This window comes from Volvox carteri (assembly GCF_000143455.1).
Source record: "Volvox carteri f. nagariensis unplaced genomic scaffold VOLCAscaffold_4, whole genome shotgun sequence".
Lineage (NCBI taxonomy): Eukaryota > Viridiplantae > Chlorophyta > Chlorophyceae > Chlamydomonadales > Volvocaceae > Volvox > Volvox carteri.
In genome coordinates this window covers 843,644-862,460 of record NW_003307547.1, presented here as the reverse complement: position 1 = coordinate 862,460, position 18,817 = coordinate 843,644, and the positions used below count along the sequence as shown (strand labels likewise).

General features: G+C 56.8%; 5 protein-coding genes across 5 annotated transcripts in view; 3 read left to right on the top strand and 2 right to left on the bottom strand.

The window, feature by feature from the left end:
- Nucleotides 1-1,210: 1,210 nt before the first annotated feature.
- VOLCADRAFT_103147 (uncharacterized protein) lies at nucleotides 1,211-4,454 on the bottom strand (the record flags this gene model as incomplete). The annotated part of the gene is made up of 5 exons (XM_002946678.1): nucleotides 3,793-4,454; nucleotides 3,222-3,439; nucleotides 2,353-2,692; nucleotides 1,512-2,033; nucleotides 1,211-1,255 (listed from the first exon to the last, which is right to left on the bottom strand). The coding sequence occupies exons 1-5, from the start codon at nucleotides 4,267-4,269 to the stop codon at nucleotides 1,211-1,213; spliced, it is 1,602 nt and encodes a 533-aa protein (XP_002946724.1). The 5' UTR covers nucleotides 4,270-4,454.
- Nucleotides 4,455-5,233: 779 nt separating this feature from the next.
- Nucleotides 5,234-10,329, top strand: VOLCADRAFT_103146 (uncharacterized protein; the record flags this gene model as incomplete). Its single annotated transcript, XM_002946860.1, has 9 exons — nucleotides 5,234-5,246; nucleotides 5,356-5,447; nucleotides 5,522-5,563; nucleotides 5,877-6,107; nucleotides 6,693-6,856; nucleotides 7,362-7,511; nucleotides 8,174-8,225; nucleotides 8,579-8,704; nucleotides 8,934-10,329. 9 exons carry the CDS (start codon nucleotides 5,234-5,236, stop codon nucleotides 9,027-9,029), a joined length of 966 nt encoding a protein of 321 aa, XP_002946906.1. The 3' UTR covers nucleotides 9,030-10,329.
- Nucleotides 10,330-10,826: 497 nt separating this feature from the next.
- VOLCADRAFT_72905 (uncharacterized protein) lies at nucleotides 10,827-11,588 on the top strand. Its single transcript, XM_002946859.1, has 2 exons — nucleotides 10,827-11,136; nucleotides 11,233-11,588. Exons 1-2 carry the CDS (start codon nucleotides 10,855-10,857, stop codon nucleotides 11,383-11,385), a joined length of 435 nt encoding a protein of 144 aa, XP_002946905.1. The 5' UTR covers nucleotides 10,827-10,854; the 3' UTR covers nucleotides 11,386-11,588.
- Nucleotides 11,589-11,891: 303 nt separating this feature from the next.
- On the top strand, nucleotides 11,892-14,708 carry VOLCADRAFT_86971 (uncharacterized protein; the record flags this gene model as incomplete). The annotated part of the gene is made up of 4 exons (XM_002946858.1): nucleotides 11,892-11,959; nucleotides 12,183-12,219; nucleotides 14,195-14,413; nucleotides 14,556-14,708. The coding sequence occupies 4 exons, from the start codon at nucleotides 11,892-11,894 to the stop codon at nucleotides 14,706-14,708; spliced, it is 477 nt and encodes a 158-aa protein (XP_002946904.1).
- Nucleotides 14,709-15,194: 486 nt separating this feature from the next.
- Nucleotides 15,195-18,817, bottom strand: part of VOLCADRAFT_116157 (uncharacterized protein) — a gene marked incomplete at both ends in the record, with an annotated part of 5,824 nt that continues 2,201 nt past the window's right edge. Inside the window, 6 exons of the mRNA XM_002946677.1 lie at nucleotides 15,195-15,275; nucleotides 15,613-15,756; nucleotides 16,047-16,190; nucleotides 16,442-16,678; nucleotides 17,238-18,242; nucleotides 18,411-18,476. Coding sequence (XP_002946723.1) covers nucleotides 15,195-15,275; nucleotides 15,613-15,756; nucleotides 16,047-16,190; nucleotides 16,442-16,678; nucleotides 17,238-18,242; nucleotides 18,411-18,476 — 1,677 coding nt within the window. The remainder of the gene's footprint in view (nucleotides 15,276-15,612; nucleotides 15,757-16,046; nucleotides 16,191-16,441; nucleotides 16,679-17,237; nucleotides 18,243-18,410; nucleotides 18,477-18,817) is intronic.

Below are 18,817 nucleotides of genomic sequence, written 5' to 3'. Positions count from 1 at the left end.
CAAGCAGGTGTGTGCGGTGTTTAGTTGAAAAAAGTATTCATGCGATGAAAGCATTTTCTGATGTATAAGCTCTGGAAATAGTGTTGACTCGTTGTATAGCCTCGAAGACCACACAATTTTGTCTTTTGACCTGTAATATGGTATCTAAAGAGTAGAAGCCGGGTTTTATGTGACCTCGTCGGTAACCAACTAACAACTGCCTATGACTGCGAAGCATGATTACCGTTGCGATAACTTGGATAATAACCGGCGCAACATATCAGAGGCAAGAGCGAATTCCTGCATGTGGACGAAGAATTCCTTGCAGCAAAAACTTCGTTTAGTCAGGTTCTATCACACGGGTGTGGCGACACGACGACATACTGCATCAAAGCTAACGCTCGCACCACAGCAAAAATGCGGCAATGAAAAAAGTTCTGTAGACGCGCTCATCGTCTGGTCGATGAACGCCATCATCAAAAATGCTGCTGCGCCCTGCTGATGAGTCGCGGACTCTGCAGACGCTACAACTCCCTGTACCACCCATAACATGCCACCTCAAAGGTATTGCTTGTCTTGTGGGTTGTAAGTCCGTCAGCTTATATGGGGGAAGACGCAACGCGTGACATTTGACCATGCCACTCGCAAGCATCTAAAAATATTTCGGAAGCCATCTCAATTATCGGAGGCCATCCCTCTCCCTTTACTGAGCTGTCATCCCATATACGTACGCGGCGCGCTATCGCCGATGCGAAGGACGAGCTGCGTTGTTACGACCACACGCACCTAGCCTCAGTTGGCGCACCAGTTGGCGCCTCCTGGCACCCCGGTCTGGGCTTGCATCCCCGCCAACACATCCTCCCGTCGCGAACTGCCACGCCTCCATATTCCGCCAAGCTTATTATAAAGCCGCAACCACACTCGCCAGCAGAACCCGCGCCGCAATGTGGAAGGGATGCCGACAGGACCTGCTCGTGCTGAGCCATTCCATGCAACCGACAACCATAGCCTGTCGATTGTAGGCTTGTCAGCCGACAGGCTGTATGCTATAATCCCCACATTCACCCGGAGCACAAAATGCTGCCGACCGTTCAACACATCCAGACACCCCTGCCTAGCCCTGCCGCAATGTAACTGCAGCAGCAGGTGTGTATACTGAATCCGCACCCACCTTCACAACAGCTATTAATCGTGCAATCATATGTTCATACACAAAACTTCTGCACACCCGCTATGCAATGTGCAGCGCGTCAAACCCGTCGGCCGCTTTCCTACCCTGGAAGCAAAAGCAAATGTGAGCGCGTCACCGTGCCGAGTGAACGTCAAAACGCCACCACGGGGTCAAGGGTACGTCCACTCGCTGAAACACCGGCCCGGGGCCACCATCGCCCCGGCCCCTCAGCTACCGGGCCACCCGGGCCCACCGCCGCTACATGGGGTTCTCCCCCCTGGCGCACCAGCCCAGCGCCCTGCCCCACGCCCGTCCCGAAAAGCTCTTGCATGTACGGCGAAGAGAAGGACCATGCACTCACTCCCGCACCCGTCCACAGCCCACCGGACCTTCCCCCCCCGCCCGCCGCCGTCCCTCCAACTGAGTCCCCCGCTCTTGTTGAACAACAAGTCCCGGGAACAGGCCCGTTCGCTGCTGGTGCCAGCGTCGCGGTCGGCGCTACCGCCGCCGCTGCCACGCCCTGCGTCGCCCATGTTCGATGCTGGAGTGCCATTCGGGACTTGAGTCGCTCCCAAGTCGCCGACACGCCGCCGCCACGACTGCCACGGCGGCGCTCATCTCGCAGGCGGGCCGCCAGCGCCAGGTCCGAGTGATCGAACTGGTCCAAAATGCTAACGGAGCAAGTGGAAAGGGGCTCGGGGGGGCTGGGTCCGGGATCCGGCAGCCCCGCGCGCCGCGCGTCTAGTCGGCGTCGCAGGTCCTTGAGGCCGTGCGCCACGCGTGCTGCAACGGCCGTGTGCAGGCGGTCCGCTGACCAGCCCTCAGCACGTGCCGCAGAGAGAATGTCGGCAACAGGAATGGGCGCCCCCACCAGGACGTCAATCTGGAGGAAGGACGGTACAGATGGAAAGCGGGAGGGCATACCGGGGGCATCATTTCATAGAGTAATTTCCCAGAAGTCCCACAACAGAAGTATTGTAAAGCTTGCAGCAACCGACCACCTAGCCGCGACGTGCAAGGCTTCACAGAGATCCGCCACCCACCAGCCGCCCAGCCTACCCTTTCCCCCCCGCCTGCACCTGCATAATAGCCTCCTACCTACCCACCCACACATTCATACATAAGGTAAAGAACTCTCTGCCCCAGCCGCTCTGCGCGCCCTCCTGCTCTCACTTACATGGGCACCTCTCAGCCCCACCTACCTGCTGGCCCACAGCCGGTAACACTGCGCCACGTGGCATCACGTCCTCCATGCCTCGGTGCACGAATGGCACGACAAGCGGCGGCGGCGCGTCTGCCGGTACCGAAGCCACCAGCCGGCCAACACCCTTACGCACCGAGCCCAGCGTCACGCCGTCCGGCGAGCGAGTCCCCTCGGGAAATATGTGCACCCACTCGCCGGCCGCGAGGCGCGCCTCCGCTGCTGCCATGCCCGGCTGCGCCATGCCGCCACCACGCACCACCGGTAGCACCTTGGCAGCGCGGAACAGCGGCACCAGCGCCCGGTAGCGGAAGCAGCGGTCGGTGGCGCAGAGAGTCCACCTGAGCGGTTTGGAAGTGGTAACAAAGTCGGATTGACCCAGACCGAAAAGACGGATGGAAGGATGGATGCGCGAGGTAGGGTAATGAGATGGCTTATGGGATGGCTTACCCCTATTCAGCGGGTGTCGTCCGAGCACCCGTCTATACTACTGCAACCATGCCAATAGCACAGCAGGACACACACGGCACCACGTAGACTCCCAATAATAATGGCAGGCCAGATAGTCCCGATCAACTTCTTCCTGCAACAACCACTCAATCCCACCCTCCAAGATTAACGCCTGCTGGTGTGGATGATGCCAGCCGTGAACGGAAACTCTCCGGTGGCTGGTAAACCTCTAAAGCGGTAGAGTCGCTAAAAACGACCTAACCCACACCAGCCCCAGTTAATATAGTTAAGTGCACCTTGGGGGTGCCGATGGGGTCCTCAACCGTAACCTCGCGGCGCCAAGTCCCTAAGTCCTGTGCTAGCCCCTGCGGGACACCTATGACGTTCTGTGGCCCCCCCCCTCCAAAGCCCCCGCAGCACCTGATACTTTCCGGCCGCTCCAAGGCGCCCTCGGGCAGTAGCGCTGAAACCACCAGCGGATCGTCCAGCGCGGCCACGTGGTTGGACACCGTGATGAGAGCCTGACCCGCGGGTCGCTGCAGGGCTGCAGCCATTGATTCCATTCCCTCCACCCGCGTTGCGTTGAGATTGGTCATGTAGGTGCGCGCTGCGTTGCCCAGAAGGTACAGCACAGTACGCTGAGGGATAAGACAAAGGGGGGTTGGTGTGGGATTGTGCGAGGGATTTTGGGGTGACGAGTAGCAATGAAATGGAAAAAGGAGGAACATGGGACACAAGTCTGTAGCGCTGGTGCTGAACCCATGGCGACCAGGACTAAAGACTCCCTTGCTCCCTGCACGCCGATCATCATCGCAGCGCATCCACTGTATCGCATTACAACTCTTATCCGATACTACCCAAAACGGAATGGTACTGTCAACTCCACGCATCATTTCGAAGCAGCAGGCTTAGCTCATGGATTGTCGCCCCCTTCGGAACACCCTCGTGTCATACCACAAGTCAGGTATGACTTACGAAAGTAAGCACTCACCCTCAGGAAGCCGTTCGTGCCGTAAAGCTGCTGAAGGTCTGAACTGGTGCCGCTGGTGCTTGCTACCAGGTCGCGGCGCTCAACTGAAGCTACACTTTCCTCCGTGGGGAGTTGCGGTAAAACACCGCGTGGAGATGAAAGGAATGCCTCCTTGGAATTGCTGGAGGAAGACTCGTCTACGCTGTTGAGGAAATTGCCCAGGCGCGAAAGTTTAGCATCAAACGCTCGGCGCAGCCGCTCCTTCGCACGTTCTTTGCGCGCATGATACGATGCACGCAATTCTGCAATATCCACTGTTGAGAGAACCTGGGACAGCTTAGTGAGGGAATCCTCAAATGAAGCTTCCGACCACGCGCGTTCAACGTAATATGTATGTGCGCAAGCGTCGCCACCATCGCCACGATGGTAGGCTGCTGTCTTGCGTAAAAACTCTCTGTAATGCAGCTTCAGAAGCTGCAGATTTGAGTATGGCGGCATTTGCGAATAACCTCTCGGTATTGCGGTTGGCCTTTCGACAAGATTACCGCAGAAATGGAACAGCACACATGGCCTATGTAGTCAACGCCGGTACTGTCAGGCTATGCTAAATCCATACGTCGCGCAAAAACTGGTGTCGATCAGGAGACACACAACAGTAAGAGCGTGGCATGCGTTTAAGGCAGGATGAACGACCTGTAAAGCGCTGCTTTTGAAGAAGGTGCCATGCTTATAGCTGCTTCTTGGGAGCAAGTCCTTAAACAAAACGTAGACGTACGGTTTCGAAGCATCCCCATGTGCATCCCTCTTTTGGCTATGCATCAATTGGTCTTGCGTCGCCATTCTCATGCTGTGCTTTGCGTTAATATTATATACATCAGCACACCTTCTTGCATGGTTGCTTAGGATTCACTCCGTGTTGAATCGGCGGGATTGCTCTGCTTTGTCCAAGTGTTCGTCAGTCCATCACATGCAAATGAACGTTAAACCCTAGCAGATCTACATCCGGAAGGCAGCCCAACCGAAGAGCTACGTGGGCGAGCGGCGGCCTCGTGGATAGCCCTTGGGCCCAGCTTCGGTGAGCATTGTAGAAGGAAGGTATTGGAGTGTGTCTGAACCGATATGTTTAACTCGTCTTTGGCAGTTAGCCGCTGAGGAGGTGTAGTGGCTGTAAACATGCTTCTCTTGAGTACTGTTAATCGGGTTATGGTACATATGGTATGGTTTAGAATAGGGTTTGTTGACTGTTATATTGAAACTCATGCAACAATGCCTGGTTGGGAACCTGCTGGTTTGTCAAGACGTCTCGATACGAGTGTTTCGGGTTAGCCGTCAGCTGGAGGAAGACAATTAGCCGTTCCTAGCGGAGCACTCTTGTGTATCTTCGCTGTGATTTTTCTTCTTTCAGGTTGTTGGGAGTGGTCGCTCTTGACACGGTTGCGCAACGAGCTGTCTTGGGAAAAGAATGTCGCGCAGAGGTGAGCAAGCATTGGTCAAGTTGGGAGACGGCGTTCAACATAGCTACATGGTGTCGTTCAGCTTGTACATAGTCTAAGATTCGGACTTGACGTTTGTTGCTGCTTGCAGACGGTGGGCGATGGCCTATCATAGCATATCGAGCAGATGAGCCACTGCCAAGCCTTCAAGAACTTTACAAGAAAGGAGAACAAACGGTCGAGGTCAGTGGATTGCACCTGCAAAAGCCTGCGTGTCACGGCTGACCAATAGTCTGTTGGGTCGATGTCGCTTGCAGGTTGTAATAGCGCCTGAGCACATGACTAAGGACAACAAACGAGTAAGTACTATTATTATCTCAAAATTGGAGCGCAATGCTGCGGGCTGTGTAGCTGCGTTCCAGACCTGTTGATGGTCAATTGCACGTAAAAGAAGAGGCGTTTCGTTTCCCAGGTTTCTTACACCATGCCATTCCGGGTGGACCATGGCACCAAGGAATTTGGCTTACCGGGAATGAAAAGGGAACCTCAAAATGCACGCGATGATGGACATGCCACTCATTGCCGGTTCATCGATTCACCCGTTAACGCGTTCATACCTACTGCATGCATCATGACCTCGTGGCATTTTCCCCGGCGGGATGCTTCACGCAGGTCAAAGCTCGACAAATATGGGGGGACACGGTATACACCGCAGATTCGGACCTGGTAGCAGTTCTGATGCACTTGGGATTCTACGCACATTATCTCTCGCACCCGCCAAACACGGTTGCGGAATTCCGGGCGCTGCTGAAGCTGTTGCCGCCCCAGGAGAAGTACAACTCCCGGGCACGGTTTGTAAAGTCACGGCTCTGGTGCTCCCCAGGCGATGGTTGCTCGTACCAGGTACGGGTCTGGCCGCCCTACAACTCCTCAATGCCAGTGCTGCTTAGGAGGGGAACGACCACTCTCGACGCAACCTCATAACCCTAGTAAGAGTATAGGGACTCGACGACGCACGGCAACAGTAAAACGATGCTTCTGTCAGCAAGCGAGGCGTTGGCTGCACAGCGCCATATTAGCAAAAGTACTTGCCACAGCTAAAGCTACTGCAGCCGCCGCAGCAACATCAGCTCCGGTCCCAGTGCCGGTTGCCCTCCATTGGTTGCCCTCCTAACAGCACCCTAACAGCATGTCGGCCCCGCGACAGCACAGCATTATGTCGGGAGGTATGCGGCCGCTCGGTGGTCCGCCAGGCCGTGTTCCTCATCGCTTGCGGGTGAACCCATCGCTGACGCTGGCCTGATGGGCGGCCCCCGTGCCAGCGGCTGCGCAGCGGGGAGAGCATGAACCCCCAGGACCCTCTTCCGCCTCACCTCACCATGTGGCCTGCGGCATGTCAGAAAACACATCCACTTCGCCCCCCGGCCCCATGATCAGCTCTGGACTCGCAGTAGTGTGCTCCCGTCCCGCCCCCTTCCCGGACTTCAGGTGGAGCGGTGCTGGTTGACGACCCGCAGCGGGGCCACCATTGACTTGCAACCCTGCGTGGATGAGGTGCCAGCGCCGTACCCCACCGTACAGCCCATGGTGTCGGACCGGCAGATCACCACGCGCACGACGGGCGCCAAGAGCAAGTACGTGTTGGGGCCCGCGTGGGTTTTTTGGGGGGGGTTCGGTGGGGTATATGGTGCCGGTGCTTGGGCTTGCGACACGCGGTCGGCTGGGTCTTAGGCACGAACGAGGAGGAAAGCGACTTCGCGCCGCTGTCTGAAACCGCCGCTGTCCGGCTTCCTGTGTGCGAGCCATGCACGGATATTGGAGGGGAAGGTTGTGATGCTGGCTGGACCACCGGTGATTGGGCACCGCGGAGAAGCTGGCTGGAGTGGGAGGCCCACCGGGGTTTGGGCAGGGCCTCAGGTCGTTCGATTGAAGGGTCCCGTGGGCCCCTCTGGCCGTATGCCCACCCTTGGCCGGGGAAGGGAAGGGGTAGGGGAGGGGGAGGATCGATGCAGCGCACACACAACCATCACCCAAGTCTGATCTTGTGCGCCTTAGCATTGGCGGAGGGGGCGCTGCTTCAACAATCACCGTGTGCGCCGTATGCCATTTCTCTCGGTGCGCGCGTGTGTGTGCGTGTATGCGTGTGTGTATGTCCAGGATCAGCCAGGAGGTATCCATTCAGTTCAATTTGTGCAACGAGCCGTGGCTCAAGTACACGCTGTCCGCCATAGCGGATAAGGGCATGAAGCACCCGGGGTGGACCAGCGCCCGGCTGCGTAGCGAGGTGCTGTTCTTGGAAACGAACAGGTGCGGAGAGACTGCGGAGGAGGGGCGGCCGTGTCGGGAGCATTTTGTTTTGCACCTGCACGGCGTGTTATCGGTGCGGGGGCAGGGGAGGGTAGCGGGAGGGAGGGAGGTGCACCCTGCTCCCGTGGTGAAGGGTGCTCTTATGGGCCTTTGCTCGGGAGGTGCCAGAGGCGTCCTGTCCACCCCCAGTTGGTGGCGCTGGTGTGTGGGCACACACACGGGGTGCCGGGTGTACTGGATACGGGTATGGACGGGGCTACGGCTGCGGCCCTGTAATGGGAGGGGACCGGCATGAGGCAGAGGAGGGACCGACGCAGCGCCATGGATTTCTCTCTAGACCTGTGTTGGCGGCTCTAGGGATGGGGACGGCGATGGCGGTGCTGGTCATGGGCAATCGTGACGATGTTTCCAAAGGGAGAAGGGACCGGCCGGCAGCAGCGGCGGGTCCTCAGCGGAGAATTGCTCCATATATATGCCGTGTGTGCGGCATGCGACCAGTTCCTCTCGTATGCATACATATGGTGCAATGGACTGTCAGCCTGAGCCCGGTCAGCGTCGTCGTACTCTAGGAGGGCGTTTACTTGCTACTCCTGTCTTGTCCTGTAGCACCCCCGAGAGCCATCTCTCGCCCTTGTCCTCCCTTCCTGTGCTGTGCGCCGCAGTGAGCGCTACCAGTTGTGCTGCGTCTCCACGAGTGATGACCCAAAGGGCAAGGTGCGCACGGCGGGCATGTGAACTTAGAGTTCATAGCTGCCATGTCACACATGCTTTAAGACGTTAGGGACGGAGTGGTTGCGTTTCTGGGAATTGCCAACAAGCGCAGGAAGAGTTTTGTTACCGCGGGCTGTGTCTAGCATCTAATCTAGCCATAATGTGGGTACGGGTGGGTAGGGGTTCAAGAAAGGCGCGGGGCAGCGGGGCAACCTGAGGACGACCCAATAATGTGTCGTCGTTCGGTGGTGGTTTTGTCGCCTCGTACGTCTCGCACTGTGTGGCTCTTTGGCGTAGACTCACGCATGTTGATGTATTGTTGGTTGGTGCGTGCCTGCTCTCCCTCTGGCCTGCAGGATCTTTTCACCTTTGCGCGGTGTAAAGCTCCGCTTCCCGTCAGCTTGCTTCAAAAGACGGGCGTCCCCCAGCCCGCAGAGCTGGTGGAGGTCGTGGAGAAGGATGTCGATTGGGAGGACTTCCAGGTGGGGGGGGGGAAAGCAGGCGGGGGATTCCATGATAGCCAGACACGCAACGTGGGGGCCTTGTGTTAAACTGTCTCGTCTGTCGGGTTTCCCGGTCGAGATGAATAGTGTTGGCGCGTGTTGGCGCACTCCGCGGTGCCTTTGAAGTTGCCCTTGTTTGTTCATGGTTCACTGCGCCTCAACGACCTCCACTGCTTTTGCTTTGGTTTGGTTTGTGTTGCGCCCGCAGTGGGGCGTCTCGTCGCTGCACCTGCGCGGCAAGGAGTTTGCGCTCCGACGGATGCACTTCATGCCCAACACACGGGGCACGGACATGGAGCTGTGAGCAGGAGGAGGAGGAGGAGGAGCTTGAGCATCATCGCCGCCTGATGCTCCAGTAGGGCACTGCAGCATGGCTGGGGGTCGTGACAACCTCAGCCTCCGTAGGTGCAGGCTGCTGGTGGCGCTGTGCCAGCAGGCACAACGGCGGCATGTCATGTCGTGTCGTGTCTCAGCTGGAGCCACACCTTGCCTGACAAGACTGCACATCCCGCTTATGAATTGGCTGGAAAAATCCATTTAGTTGGTGTGAATTTCGCGCGCTTTGGGCCGTGTAATGGGGGCTGGATTAAGAGCTGAGCTGCTGTTATTGGCAAGTTAGCTGAGTATATTCGTGCACATGCTCAAGCTAAATCACCACCTGGTGTTGCTGCGGCTTTGGCCCCGTAATGGCCGGATGTGCGTGGTAAGGGATGGGATGGGATGGGCAACGGGCGAAGCTTGGCTTTCACCGGACACTGACCGCCGGCGCCTTACCACGAGCTTACACAACCAACCACATACCAAACAGCTTGCCCGGTACCAGCGTTTTTATCCTTACCGGTTTGCATTTGGTTTGTGCTTACCACGAGCTTACATGCAGATTTAAGCAGAACTAGCGCTTAGGCTTAAGGACTTCACTTCTCCGTTGACGTTTGACGATGCTCAGATGCTACGTACAAAGCTTACTTGACAAATACTTGATCGAGATAGGCTGAGTTTTGCACTTGACGAGCAGTTGATGGTGTGGCGAGTCCATCCTGTAGTTGTGCATAATTTTCAAAAGCCTTACGTGATACCGAACAGTGTGAACGTGCATGACAATGTGTGACGGTGGTCGAAGCACAACTCTGGTCGAAGCACTGACGGCACTGTTGGGGTAGCCGGAGGGTCGGGGGATTGGGGGTGACCGGGGGTATAACACCGAGAGGGAGGCGTAACAGCGATTGACTGCTTTTCGCACTCAGCGGACGGATGCCCTTAATTGGTGAAGTGGCGACGCTTGATGCGTGGCGTGCTGCTAACTGAGTTGCGCAGTGCAAGAGACTTGCATGCGGTCTGTCTTTTTACCAACAGGGCAATTTCGGCTAAGCACTATTGCATGTGCTTCATTTTGGCTGCCTTCCGTTAGCTGTTTGCAAGGCGTGTACTGCTTCCCTGGTCAACGGGGGCCCGCCCTTGCCCTAAGGGGAGCAAGTGCAACATGTAGCAGAGAAGTCGCGGATGCAAATGATAACCCCGCGTCACTGCCAAGAAATCCAACGTGGTTCACCATGTGGACTTTCTGAACCATACCCGTAAACTCCTAAGGTATACGTGTTGCGAACATGAAAGCGGTGGTGGTTCAGTATGACGCGCGCAAGCGTGTGCGGCTTTCTTTTCAAGCACAACTTCGGTGCCCTTAAAGAGTAGCGAGCATGCATCGTGCTACTTCATGGACCCACAATGTATATGCATTTCGGTAATTCATGTACTTTGACGAGTTGCACGCATGGCATGCTGAGATAGCTGGAAAGCGGGATTACAAGTTCTCCAGCGCACATTATTCACGAGGGAATAAGTCCACAGAAGCACGTATTGATGTTTAAGCCATTGTAGAGAAAGGCGTCAAGTCCTGAGTCAGCACAAGAACAAATAATGGACAACATGTTACAGAAGATTGGTAAGACCCTTTGTAGAATACAATTACAAATGCCATCCAAGGGAAAATGCACGCAGCCGATGTTTGAGGTCGTGGTTTGCAGGGCCTTGTGAAATCTCCTCATCCGTCGTACCGCTTGCGTCTCCATAAACTGCCATGTGAAACTTCAGAAATCATACCTGGTGACAGCGTATCATCGAAATCATCAAAAATGAAGGCTACTCTGCGTGCTCCCGCCTCCCGCGCCGGCGCCGTTCGCCCGGTTGCCTCGCTGAAGGCCGCTGTTAGCCGCGTGGCCTCCGTTGCTGGTGTCTCGGTCGCTTCGCTGGCTGTGACTCTGTCGGCCCACGCTGCCACCGTGAAGCTGGGTGCTGACTCTGGTGCCCTGGTGTTCGAGCCATCCACCGTCACGATTAAGTCTGGTGACACCGTCGACTTCGTCAACAACGCTGGCTTCCCGCACAACGTTGTCTTCGATGAGGACGCCGTCCCAGTAAGTAATATACCTCAGCTTTGGGATTTGCCTGCATTTTGGCTTTTTTCGCTTGCATGCTGACACGGCCCTTTGCACCCTACGAATTTTTCCTAGGCTGGCGTGAACGTGGATGCCATCTCTCGCGATGACCTCCTGAACGCCCCTGGCGAGACGTACAGCGTGAAGCTGACTACCCCGGGCGAGTACGGCTACTACTGCGAGCCGCACCAGGGTGCTGGCATGGTCGGCAAGATCATTGTTCAGTAAATTCCAGATTTTGCGTGGCTGGATTTTTGGTTGTGAATTGGCGTGTAACATTCGTTTGAGTATAATCTCTGGCGCCAGACGTTCCTCAGACTGCATTAAACCTTTGCCATGTGACAGCACGTTCAATCCATACCCCAGCGGATTAAGGCTTTGATCAATTCTTCTCTCGATTAGACATCCTACTACGTTAACCCAGATCATTTAACTCCATGTCGCCTGATAGCACTCCTGTAGATCCTTACTTAAAATATCCTTCGTTTAACGTAGCAAGGACCGAATAGCATGTGCTGTAAATTGCTGTCAGGGCAACCGTATTGCCACTTGATAACTGTGCTTCAGTTTTCCGCAAGGCCTTTAAAATGATGTGGAATGCTCTGAAAATAATATGGAAGATTTTGGTGCGATGCAAACCTGTAAGGACTAGGACGTCTTGTATTGTTGGAGTATTGCAAGTTCACGAGAGCTCGTAAGGCCCGGACGAGCTAGGAGGCTCATGGGCCAGAAATATGAAGAAACAGAAAAGTAAAAGAAGGGTTCTGGGTCTAATGTGCGATAGTAAACAAGCACTACTGGGGTAAGCGACCTCAGGCTTACTACGAAGTTCTCAGCGTTCGTCGCCTATTCAGATGTTGTGTACAATCTGCGCAAGTCCGCGCGGATCATCTATCTCCATGACGGACCTCATATCAGAGACGGGTTCTATATCAACCTGACGTATACCTAGGTTGATAAGCCCTCCTTAGGTCGTTGTACGCGGTACACGAGACTCATCTCCTACTGCCTTATTGCTGCCACAGACCCTACATCAGCGCTCTTGGCGCGACCGACCGCCGGGTCGGCTAACCTTCAAAGGCCACGCCCCTAAATGAAACCGCAGCAGTGACAAGTATAACTTCGCAGGGATGTAGCACGTCGTGTGTTTCAACGTCCCATCCAATGGGTATGCCGGCAAATCTTAACCCCTGGTTTACGGTTGTCAGTTGAGGGTGTTGCAAAAAGTCGTGGGCTCTGCCAGTCATCAACAAATCAACATTTCCAGTTCGACGTATTTAAGTTGACCTTGCCCTCTCCATCCAGGTCCGGGTGCAGCGCCGGGAAGTGGCCTAGGCCCCTGAGGCCCCTTAGAATTGTGGCACCCCAGTTGGTGGCAGTAGAATTAGAACGCACTGCAAGACGCATCTCCTTACGCAAAACATTGTGAAACACAGTCCCTTTCACAAGGATGCCCCTGTTCCAAAAACGGTGGATAAGTGAAAGTGGAGGGGCCATTGACCAAGCTCCCTGAAAAGCACACGATTATCCGGTATCCTCCCTAACCCTGAGAGATGCTTCAGAAACGTCAGCTCGACCATGCGACTCTCTAGAGACCTTTCGGAGTAGTAGGACTGAAAAAACCGAATAATGTGGAGCTGAGGGGGCAGCCTTTGTTTGAGACCTTGAACAGGGTCGAAAGGTTCCCCCAGCCTACCGTTTGCTTTCACGTGCACACTTCTACTCTCCTGTAGCACTCGTGGAACGGACCTATCTTAGGATCCCACTTACCTGCTCAGTTTTCACTTAAGTGGCATCTTTATACCAACTACAGTGATACTTACCAGCGGCGGTAACAGCTCAGGGACCAGCGTGCGTTCATTTCTTTGTTCAGCCGCGCCTCGGCTTTCGTGGCGTGGCGACTCGGGCCCGTGGTCCTACATGTATTTCTTGCCTTGCTGGCTGCGTGGGCTAGGAGAGTCTTCTGAGGGGCCGTGTCTGGCCTGGGTAGGTCTTCCCTTGCCTCGTCTTTTGAGTATGTAGAGTAGAGGCCCTGGTTAGGTGGTGTGGCGCCTCTCGCGCGGCTCTCGCTTAGGATGGTTGACAGTCTTCTGCGGTGCTGTGTTGCCTCCCAGCCAGGGACTGGGAAGGCGCCCCGGCTGGCGTGAGTGAGTGAGTGAGTGAGTGGCACTTCATATGTCGTACTCGTTCCGTACCCCGTACTTCAAGATGCAATATCCTAAGCGCTTCTACTGCCATGCGAGTTCCTTCACTAAGTCGAAATGCATGGGTGGGAGGGAGAGAGGGAGGTTGCAGGGAACCCACGTAGGCAGGAAGATGAAGGCTTCCCGCACGTGTGCCATTCGCTTGCCTTGCCTTTCTGCCATCAAGCTTCCGTCAAGAATCTTGGACAGTCTCGGTATTTCGCTTTCCTCGCGTGCTTACCACCACAGCTATCGTATCGGCTCCCGTGCCGACTACACAATAAAGAGTATATAATCTGGGCCGCTGACTCCAGTCCCCTTCTCTTTGAGCTAGCCCCCGATAGGTGGCCCCACACGCACGCGCTGCTAAGCGCGGCTCCTCACACACTCACACACACACACACACTGATGACACTACTTCATTTCTTTCCGCTTCGCAAATACTATTTGCAACTAGTAGTCGAGTACCACATTGCAGGGAGCACTTTGTCGGCCGTCAGTAGCTCGAACAGTAGCTGGCTGGGGAGGGGTCGATGAGGAGCTTGTCACAGCAAGCTGAGATATAAGACGGACAAATTTGTCTCGCAGTTTGTGACGTCGAGTCGTGCAGTGTCGGATGATTGTGTAGCCGTCCAGCGCTCCTCCCTGCGCCCCACCAAGAACGTCATAATGTCGAACGTCGAACAGTTGTTGCCGTACAATCGTCGCAACAACCTTGGAGTTCCTTTCTACGCCGGTTGTGAAATGTTAATTAAACGGTCCATACTGGGTCAAAGGGCATTGTCTAAGGCACAGCACATAAGATGAAGACCATTCAGCATGTTTCTGCCTCCCGCACCTGCGCACTTCGCCAGGTGGCCTCGCTTAAGTCTGCCGTGGTATGCTGCAGCTTCGCTGTGTTGCTTGCCTCGCTGGCCTTCCCCCGGTCTGCCGATGCCGCCACGGTTAAGGTGGGCTCGGACTCTGGTGCCCCAGTTTTCGTTCCGGACACCCTGACTGTCAAGCCTGGTGAGACTGTCGACTTCGTCGGTAACGCGGGCTTCCCGCATAACGTCGTCTTTGATTCAGTCCCGGTAAGAAGCTCTTGAGCAGGAAATAGACATATTTTCGATTAATGTAAATCGTCAATCGATGCTTTCGACTTGCGGTTTTGGTGCGCATGGTGCTGACACAGCCTGACTCACCATTATGTCCCACCTGCCCCAACCTGCGCAGCCTGGCGTCGACGCGAAATCCATATCGCGCTATGAGCCCATGAGCACCCACGGCGACACGCACAGCGTCAGACTGACGACCCCCGGCGAGTACAGCTACCACTGCGCGGCGCATCAGGCTGTTGGCATGGCTGGCAAGATCACCGTTCAGTGAATTCCCCGAAATTTCATGGCCCGTAATTATACTGCTACTGGGGGTTGTGGATTCGACATGTAACGTCTTGCCCGAAACTTTCGAATTTTTGGCGCCATACCACGTCTCTTATCCGAAACTGAATCGACAGCTGATCAACTGCTTGCATCACGCGCGGTCATAATTTGTCCGTCAGTTTTGCTAGCATCATCAGAGTTCTTCAACTATTATGGCCGTAGGCTACGACACACACCGGACAACAGCCTAATCGAAGACGTGCTCCAGCTCGAAGTCCTCGTCTAGGATATGCGGCCCATAACTTGACAGATCCAGCCCATCCAATATGACATTTTCCAGAGCCTGCGAAAGCAAAACAGACGAGACAAGATGAACCAAGGTTTAAACTATGCCGTACAGTGCTTCCGATTGGTCAAAGATCCTGCCCGCAACCTTAACTCTGTACCGTGTACCGTACGCCCCAGGGGGCCCAAGACGATTCCCCGAATTTCAAATTTGGTGTCCGGGCTTTTCAGCGGCGCCTTCTTCGCTTACCTCCTCCAGCTCTGTCTCCCCTATGAGGACCGCGCCCTGCGTGCAGCAGCGCAGCAGCGTGCATGGATGGCTAAAGATTGGGCTGGCGGGCGGACTGACGGACTGACGGACGTGCGACCGGACAGGGCCGAATCGGGGGTGAAACCCCCTGACCCGCGATTCACCATAAGCAGCACCGTTGGCAGTTAGTGCCGTCAGAGCACCAACCCAAAACACACACTACGACACTTCAACAGAAAGCTCGTTAACAAAAGCAGATCCCAACGGATTGCCGTTGCACATGTACACCGCCCCATCCTGACAGTGGCCAGCACACTATTTTTCACCAAACTCCTAATCCTACACATACTCCTACACCTATTGGTACTCCTACCTGCATACGACCTCTTAGCAGCAGCACGCGGACAAACGTGTTTCCACTTCCATCCGCAGCGGGGCTTGTGCGGCTATACATCCGGATATCCTCCGCTGGCTCGTTCTCCAACCGTTGGCCGTTATAAAGCCCCAGCAACACCACCTGCATGGCACAGTACGATGCGGCAGGACACAGTACGGCACATGTACGGACGGCAGCGAGCATCAAACCATGCTTTTATCAGCGCCACACATGTGCGGTCTGGTCAAGTTCAAATAGGCCCCACATTTCCTGTTGTAAGGTCGTCACCATCAGCCCGCGAACCAGCGCTATGTATTCGCGGTATCATGTGTATGAAAGCGTGACGGCTGGCACGCCTCACGCAAGGCCAGCCGTCACGCAAGGACCCGTTCCCCGAAAAGATATTATACCCTTTCCCCCGCCAGCCGTACCTTTGCTCCTAGGAAGCGGGTGACATGGGTGAACAGCTCAAAGTTGAAGCCGCAGGCCAGGTTATCATCACCCTCCTCCTCCTCCTCCTCCTCGACCCCGGGACGCAACATGGAATGAGCGGCGAAGCTGCCCATCACCCGGGCCTAGAGAGGCGGGGTGTGCGGGGTGTTGGGGGTTAGGGGAATTGGTAAAGTGGTCAGGGAGGGTGGGGGAGAACAGCGAACCCACAATCAAAACCCGGGGATTTTTCCGGACCGACCGCTGCTGCACGCTGCTATACTGCCGCGGGCCATATCAGCTGGCCTCACATGCAAATCCCCCTTCGCCCGTCGAACCGCCACCGCAACCTTCGCCCCGGCCCGTCCCACTCTTGCCTCTTCAACCCTTAACCCACCCCACCCATCCCGCAGCCTGGCACCTGCGTCCACAGCCTCATTTGAAACCAGTGTGGCGACCCATCCGGCCACTGGGCGCTGCAACAGTCCCCCGCGGCGAACACGTGCGGGTCACTGCTCCGCAACCGCCGGTCCACCGCCACTCCCCCCTCTGACCCACGGGTCAGCTCCGGGGGCAGCCACTCGGTGGCGGGCACCACGCCGATGCCGCACACCACTAGGTCCGCGCCGTACACCTGTGACGTAAAACATACGGGGCCGTACCGAAGCGGACGCGCGGCAGCGGCGGCGTGTGTTGCTGATATAACGCTGTAACAACGCTGCAATGAGCTTTTGGATGTCCCATTTAGTGTTAGGCTAAGAGTACGCGACATCAGTCGTACTCGTATTTGAATGGAGGGTACCAGCAGCCGCTCTCACAGTCTCATGCGCGCCTATACCCGCACAGCGCCCAACACTGAGTCCAATGCCCGCCATTGCATCACTGATACGTTTGCTGCCTTACCTACCGTGCGAACCGAAGCGAGCTCATGTCAGCGTCTTCGAGAGCTTAAAACAAGAGCGACACGCCGACCTGTCATGAAACACGGATAAGCCTCTTTGGCCTACGCAATCTTTTCAATCTTTTCCGCTGTCCACATACATACATACGCACGCTTACGCGGGTTGCGATTGATCTCTTCCGCCCGTCACGTCCTCTTTTTCCCTTCAGCCACATCCGCAATCACACACACAAACCCATTCCGGGGCCCCCTCTCCCCCCACCGAATATCGTCCACCACCGCAGCGCCCCACCTTTCCATTTGAAAGAGTCACATGCACGGGCCAAACACTGTCGCCGCCAGCTGCCGTTCCCTCATCCTCGCCGCCGCCGCCATCGCCTCCACCGGCGTCAATACGAGCGACGGTCGTACTGAATTCGAGAACCAACCGGAAGTTGGCGGGGCCACCACCGCCGCTGCCGCCGCCGCTACTGCCGCCGCCGGGGGCCCTCCCCGCCGCAGCCGCCGCGGGCATCGCTGCCGCTGCTGGCCGCGGTTGCGACTCTCTCTCCGTGGCCAGTCCTCGGATCAGCTCCTTCGTCCATGCCGGGCCGGCGGCATGACCCGTCACACACCCCCGGCTTCTCTCCCTTTCCTCCTCCCGCTCCCCCTCCCCCTCCCCCTCGGAGCGGTTGCGGGTAGGGGCGCTGATGCTACTGCCCCCCCTTGAGGTGCAGCGCCCGCTGCCACTGCCGCCGCCGCCGCTGTGGGCCGGCGGTGGGGCCGGCGGTGGGGCCGGCAGGGCCGCGGCCGCTGCTTCCGCCGCTGGCTGCAGTCGCTCTTGCAGCAGGAACTGCGCTGCATCCAGATCGAAGAACGCATCCCCCACGTGACCGTGTTTCAATACCCACACCACCTCCGCCCGCTGCCCCTGCGCCTGCCCCTGCGCCTGCCCCTGCCCCTGCTGCTGTTGCCGTTGGTCTTCTTGTCGCTGTTGCCGCTCGCCCCAGTAGCGATTCGCCTCCTCCTCCTCCTCCTCCTCCTCCTCCGCCGCCGCCGCCGCCGCCCGTTCCACCTCGCTGGGTGTGGGGCCCAAGGGCGGCGAGGCGACCGACGTGGGGGCGCCGCCGCCGCCAGCAGCGCCTGGAGGTGGTGGCGGTGCAGGTGGCCGTGGCGGTGGCAAGTACGGCGGTGGCAAGTACGGCGGGTGCTGAAGCGGGTCATGTAGCTGCATCAATGCGCCAGCCAGCTCCATGGCGATGCCGCCGTTACCCGCCAGTACCACACGGCGACAACCCCGGAGGCGACGAGTGAGCTCCTGGGGGGGAGAGGGTTTGGATGTACGGCTTTATTCAATTGGAGTTGAAGCGGGCCATTCACAAGTCAGTTTACGGTGCGGGGAAAGGGGAGGGGGAAGGTGAGAGGAAATGGAGTCGAGAGGGGGCCCAGGAGTAGGGGGGGCCGACCGACAGGCAGACAGACATACCTGCACGCTGTCCGTATCCCGTAACGTCAATACCGCAGGGTGATCGGATCCGGGCACATCCAGCTCCTGTTGGAAAATTGTGGAGTCAGTTGTGCCGGGGGGGGAGGGGGAATGGCCGGGGGAGGGGGGTGGGGGCTTATGTGCTGAGCAGCACTTGGGGGTTGACTCCCTACGCGGATATCGCCACAACTACGTCATAACAGACTTCGCAGGGAGGGCAGGTAGGCAAGGAGGCAAGGGGAGGGAGGGAAAAGGGGTTGCCGCCGCTACCTGGGTAGCAACATGAACTGACATAGAACGGACACCCCCCGTAGCACCCACCCACCCACAACTGCCAAAAAGAGAGGGGGTAAGGCGATAAACGGTACGTCTGGGGTCCACACCCTGTCGGGGAGGGCGAGTTGGAG

Excerpts from the sequence above, each read along its gene's own strand:
- VOLCADRAFT_72905 (XM_002946859.1), top strand. The coding sequence starts at position 10,855 with ATGAAGGCTACTCTGCGTGCTCCCGCCTCCCGCGCCGGCGCCGTTCGC. Across the intron at positions 11,137-11,232 it reads TCGATGAGGACGCCGTCCCA|GCTGGCGTGAACGTGGATGC; the intron begins GTAAGTAATATA and ends AATTTTTCCTAG.